This window comes from Citrus clementina, unplaced genomic scaffold, assembly GCF_000493195.1.
Source record: "Citrus clementina cultivar Clemenules unplaced genomic scaffold, Citrus_clementina_v1.0 scaffold_8, whole genome shotgun sequence".
Taxonomy (NCBI): domain Eukaryota; kingdom Viridiplantae; phylum Streptophyta; class Magnoliopsida; order Sapindales; family Rutaceae; genus Citrus; species Citrus x clementina.
The window spans coordinates 19,599,951-19,605,950 of NW_006262022.1; the positions used below are offsets into that span (position 1 = coordinate 19,599,951).

At 35.9% G+C, this 6,000-nt stretch overlaps 1 protein-coding gene across 2 annotated transcripts; it reads left to right on the forward strand.

Moving 5' to 3' along the window:
* The first annotated feature begins 2,397 nt into the window (after positions 1-2,397).
* LOC18034717 (F-box/LRR-repeat protein At1g67190) lies at positions 2,398-4,674 on the forward strand. 2 transcript variants are annotated; one of them, XM_006424185.2, is made up of 3 exons: positions 2,398-2,642; positions 2,838-2,973; positions 3,090-4,674. In XM_006424185.2, exon 3 carries the CDS (start codon positions 3,093-3,095, stop codon positions 4,347-4,349), a length of 1,257 nt encoding a protein of 418 aa, XP_006424248.1. In that variant the 5' UTR covers positions 2,398-2,642; positions 2,838-2,973; positions 3,090-3,092; the 3' UTR covers positions 4,350-4,674. The 2 variants fall into 2 exon arrangements, with proteins under 2 accessions (XP_006424248.1, XP_006424247.1); XM_006424184.2 differs by having other exon boundaries at positions 2,860-2,973.
* The last annotated feature ends 1,326 nt before the right edge of the window (positions 4,675-6,000 follow it).

The following is a 6,000-nucleotide window of genomic DNA, read 5'->3' on the forward strand; positions in this document are numbered from 1 at the left end:
ATGACTATAATGCCCCTAAAATACATAAAATACTTAATTAAAATAACACACACGTAATTACATCACAAGAAGGTTAAATACATAAAAGTAAGGGTTGTTAGTAAGACTTGAAATGTAAAATGACAGTTTTCTCCTTTATAAATATGCATTTTCTAACACTCAACAATCATTATGACAAGTGTGTACATTGTCAATTCTCCACACCACCCAAGGAACATTTTGCTCGTTCGAATTTCTAGTTGCTCGAATATGTCATTTACATGATTCCGAACAATAGTGAGCCTCGAAACGTGTCGTTGTAGACCGTGCAATCTTGAAATCAAACTTATCCCTAAAGGCAACCTTGCGTAGTTGTAATATAAACTCATTCTTCTTAGCAAATAGCTTACCCACACTGATATCATCTGAGTCACAACTGCTAACAAATCTTGGAGCAACCATGTTTGAAGGCAAAATTGGAGCAAGACTTGTGAGGGGGTCAATTCTCCTTCTTAATTGAACCATAGGTTAATTGTCTTTGTTATTCACAGGAGTATTGTCTTCACACTCATCCTCATGCTGAAACGACGGAATATTCGAAGGACCGGCTGCTCCATCATCACCATCATTATTGAAATGAGTGACCCTCATACTATTAGAAGGTTCTGCACAAACATTATCCCCCTCTGTCTTATCATGAAGATCATCATTGTCTCGGAAATCATTGTTGTGATACGGAGAATATTGTTGCTCCAACGACGTCGTTATTGAAAATACCGTTACTCCAACATCTTGTAACGTAATGCCGTTATCATCAATATTGTCATAATTGTTGTGGATTGGAGGGTAATATTGCTGCAGCGATATTATCCTTGGCAACACCTCTTTTTCATTATCGGGGTCAGACATATTTGCTCTAAACGAAGTTTCTGTATCGACATGTGACTCAATACCTTCGCTCGGAACTCGAGGTAATGTGGTCACGAATATAGGAATGCATCCAAAATTAGCTACATCGGATGCCATGTGCAACACAACCATCACCATTTCATCATCAAATATATCCATGGGCAGTGCACATATACGATATAATGTGTTAATATACCTTAAAGTTGTTTTTATTGTGATACTATATCCATTAGGGTTTATTTGTAACATCTCGTATACTCTTGCCAATAACTGATCAAACAGACAATTTTTCCCAACAAAAAAAGCTCTATTTTTACCATTCACATACTCGATACGACCATCATCTAATGTCTTCCACCAACCATTGTAACACAATTTAAGTACAACTGAATCCATTAAGCATGAAATTATAAAAAAAATAAATTATTTGAGCCCTATCAAATTAATAGTCAGTTGCAATAAATCTGTCAGCTTGTCGCACGAAGCCTGTCGCCAGATTCACCCACGATTCGCAGTTCACTGAAACTCTCGAGCAAGTTCAGAAAATAACTCATACCACTATGTGATGCCGATTAGTGTTGGATCCGGATAGATTATAATCAGATTTCACTTTTATCGTTGCCTTTTGCCGTCGCCGTTGGTTGATAATTCAAGAGTGGAAAGCTGCCTTTGTTTTGACGAAAGGGGAGAAAGAAAGTTGCTTTTGGTTTGTAAAAAAAGGTAATTTGGGGAGAAAAGCGTGTGTTTGGCTAATGTTGATAGAAAAAAGTTGAGAGGGTTAATTGTGAAAATAGTAAAAATTTTATGGTTATTTTTATAAATTTCCCCACAAAAATTTGGTGGACTATGACTGAAGGGAACACCCGAATTTATTGCCTGACCCGAGCACACCTTTTAAAATACTGAGCGCACCATTAAGAAAGGATTAAAAAATTAATAAAACAAATATAAAAACTAGACACTTTAGTTGACAAAAAGTAAATATCCACCGGTGATTAAACTTAAATTTTTTTTTTTAAATATTTCAATCTGCTAATAACACATATCATTTATGGGATCAGGCTACGGTGCAATTGTGGCACCATGCCACAGTTACATCTAGCCGTTGGATGCACTTAAATTGGTAGAGTCCACTAACATCCAATGGTTAGATATAACTGCAGTACAATACCATAGTTACACCTAAGATTTCCCCTCATTTATGTGCTAAAAATATAGACGATATTTCAAGTTACACAAATATTTTCAATAGATCTTATATTTGACATATTTTATAAATGACCGGACATGCAATTTTTATTTTGAAATTAACAATTAATAACGTCATGTAAATGCCGAAACAAAAATCAACATGTCATACAATCTCCTATGCTAAGGACATGTCATCTATATCCTGACTAAAGGCACGACATGCCATACGTGTTTCAAATATTTGTATGACATATCATCTGAAAAAAGCTTTAAAGAAATTGCGTGGATTAAGCAAATGGAAATGGTACTTGCTTTTACTCACCTGCCAAACAGGAGCAGAGACTCAGAAATAAAGGGCTTTCATGAATTCCAGAGTGGGCATAATCGCACAGTTCCTGTTGAATTCAAATCCTTAAATCAAAGGAAAAAGGAAAAAAAAAAAAATCAACTCTGGATAATTATAAATTGAATTCTCGTTAGCATCCACTAACCACAGTACTGCGATCACATTCCACTTTTTTCACCTACTCTTATCTAAATCAACAGCGTCAATCTCGTTTCTGGTGAGACCCTCTTCTCATTTTTCCTTGTGTTCATAGCTTCGTTAGCTCTTTAGTGGTTTCTTCAAATTTTTGCTGGTACCCAGATGTTAAATTTTGTGTTATTGATCGGATTTTCTATCTGTTGTTTATGTTTCATTTTCTTGTACTCTTGATGGGATGTTCAACTTTTGAACTGTTTTTTTATTTAAATTTCAGTGGTTCCTGGTTTTTTTTGAAGCTATGGCGATTTCATTACCTTACGTGGAAATCCGGATACTCAAAGTTGAATTTTGGTGGCTTTGATTCAGATTGCTTCATTGGTTTGCTGATTTCTTTTGCAGATCTAATCAAGGTGCTTTTTGTCTTTATGGATTGGATCAACCTTTTCCTATTTAGATTACTGTTTGGGTTATTGGTAATTGAGTATTTTTTATTTGATTGACATTGTCGGGGGAATTCATTTGGTAGGTAATGGAGCAACTTCCTGTTGAAGTGATTGGTAATATATTGTCTCGGCTTGGAGGTGCCCGAGATGTGGTGATAGCCTCTGCAACATGTAAAAAGTGGCAAGAGGCTTATAGAAAGCACCTTCACACACTCTCCTTTAATTCAAATGATTGGTCTGTTTATCATGATTTGACTACTACTCGACTAGAAATCTTGATAACTCAAACGATATTCCAAACCAGTGGATTGCAAGGCCTGTCTATTTTGATGGATGATGTTGATGAGTTCTCCGCATCCACAGTTATTGCTTGGCTCATGTATACTAGAGAAACTTTGCGTAGATTATATTATAATGTCCGGACCACTCCAAATGTTAATATTCTTGAAATTTGTGGGAGGCAGAAACTGGAGGTGCTGGCATTGGCTCATAATACAATCACTGGGGTTGAGCCTAACTTTCAGAGATTTCCTTGTCTGAAGTCACTCTCTTTGAGTTATGTCAGTATATCAGCTTTGGATTTGAGTCTTTTGCTCACCGCATGTCAGAAAATTGAGATTTTGGAACTTGTCAGTCCAGAGATTGCAATGTTGGATGCGCAAGTGACCGTTGAACTGACCAGTCCAACACTGAAGAGTATTTATGTTGAAGCTATTAGTTTGGACAAGTTTATACTGGAGGCTGATAGTATCGAGCGTTTGCACTTGAAAGACTGTGCTCTTGAACTTTTTGAACTTGTTGGCAGGGGGACTCTGAAGCATTTCAAGATTGATGATGTTAGTGTAATACATCTTGATATTGGTGACACTGTAGATAATCTTGAGATCGTGGATGTAAGCAGCTTCACAATATTTTGGCCAAAATTCTACCAAATGATCTCAAGATCATCAAAATTGAAGAAACTCCGACTTTGGGATGTGGTGTTTGATGAGGATGAGGTTTTGGATTTGGAAACAATTGGTGTTTGTTTCCCGCAGCTGAGCCATCTGTCATTGAGTTATGACTTGAAAGATGGGGTGCTTCATTATGGTCTGCAAGGGTCTGCTAATTTGGAGAATGTGGCTGTGCTGGAGCTTGGATGGCCTGTCATTAGTGATCTGTTCTCACATTGGGTTGAGGGTCTCCTAAAACGATGCCCAAATCTTAGGAGGTTGGTAATTTTTGGTGTTATTTCAGAGATAAAAACCCATGAAGAATGTCTGTTGTTGGCAAAATTTACGTCATCCATTGTTCAGCTCATGAGGAAATATTTGCATGTGGAGGTGCAATTTGACTACGAGTAAAACTTCTTTGAATTTTTTTAGTTAGATAATTCAAGTTTGGTTTACCTATGAATTGTATGAGCACGAGTGCAGGTACAGTCCCCAAGAATCAATTTCTTGTTGTGCCCATAAAGGATGGTTGAAGCTTTTTGATTAAAATTTCCATTGTCAAAAAAAAAAAAAAAAAAAGACTTGGTTTAATTTTCACTGTGGTTTTGTTATGCTCAATTGCTTTGTGCAAGCTTCTTGTTTACTCAAAGATTAAAAATTGTGTTGCTCTTATCTCTCTCTGACACTTAAAGACATGTGGTCACCCTGGATGATGTTGTGGAGTTGACCCCTACTTTTTTTTTTAAGATAATATTTTTTAAGCCATATTACATGATGTTATGTGTTTGCCATGTCAAATCAAAATTCATTAATTAGAGTTGCTTGGACCCGTGATCCCAATGATTCTAAGTGATATTTTCAGTTTATTTAGGCTAATTGGCATATAAATATATTCGTAGGAGTGTCAAAATCGATTGACCTTTCTAAATTAGTATACATGGTTAGGACTTAAAACTAATTATGATTTAATAGTGTTGCTAGTGTTTGCAATATGTCATTAGTTATCAAACACATGATTTACGCATAGGATCTGTTCTTGGTTGTTTCGATGGTAGTCAATTTGTAGTGATTGTTCATTTTGATGCTAATGATCCTTTGTCCTGATATTGAAGCCCAATAATTTCATCAATTGTTTTATGTGTTTTGCCAGTGTCTATTATAACTTTCATTCTAGTATGCTTGTATTCTTGGCTAAACATTGCATTTAGCCATCTTAGTGGTGTCCTTTTCATGGTTCTAGTTTTATGAGATGTGTGGAGCCCTTTTTCTTTGTGGGGTCAACACATTATTACCTCCCTCCAAAGTTTTCCTGTTGTCCCACAGGCCCATATCACTTGATGGAAATAGGGGGCTGTAATTAATAATTAGAAAAATGAAGAAGATAAAGGTGTAAATGGTGCAAGTCTGACATACCTCTTTCCAAAAGTACTTCATTTGCATAGCTTTGTTATAATACACGTAGTTTCTTCGAGGAGTAGAATTTTTTTCTTTTCTTCCTTTCCTCAGAAGAAAGTGAAAAATAAGCGATAGTCATCTGACATCAATCTTGTCTATTCTGCTGTAGTTTTTAATAGTGGATTTGTAGTCATCCTAACAAAAGAACATAATATGCTAAACTGAATATGCATGCTTTTGTATGATCATAGGCTCTTGTATTAGTGGATATCTATTGTGAAACAATGGATGTGAATGTGATGTTCAATTCCATTGCTGAAGTATATTTACAGCACTCTGGAATTACTTGAGAAGCATGCACGATGGTATTTTTGGTAGGTTTGCAGATATAAGGTTTAGCAAGTGAACTAGAATTGTTTGATATAAAAAAAATGCTACTGTAGTGTCTTATGGGATATTGTTATACTCAATGATTAATAGTTGACGTGCTGTGGACTTGCAGGAGTTAAGTCTCACTTCCTGTTTATAATTTAAGAGACTTATTATAGGCTATTGAATATGAATCCTATTTTAGCATGTTGGTGATGTTTCTAATAACATTCAGATTATGACACCTAGCAACTCTAGGCAATGTTATTATCTAGTTGGATCAGATAATGGCACAAAG

Excerpts from the sequence above, each read along its gene's own strand:
- LOC18034717 (XM_006424185.2), top strand. The coding sequence starts at position 3,093 with ATGGAGCAACTTCCTGTTGAAGTGATTGGTAATATATTGTCTCGGCTT.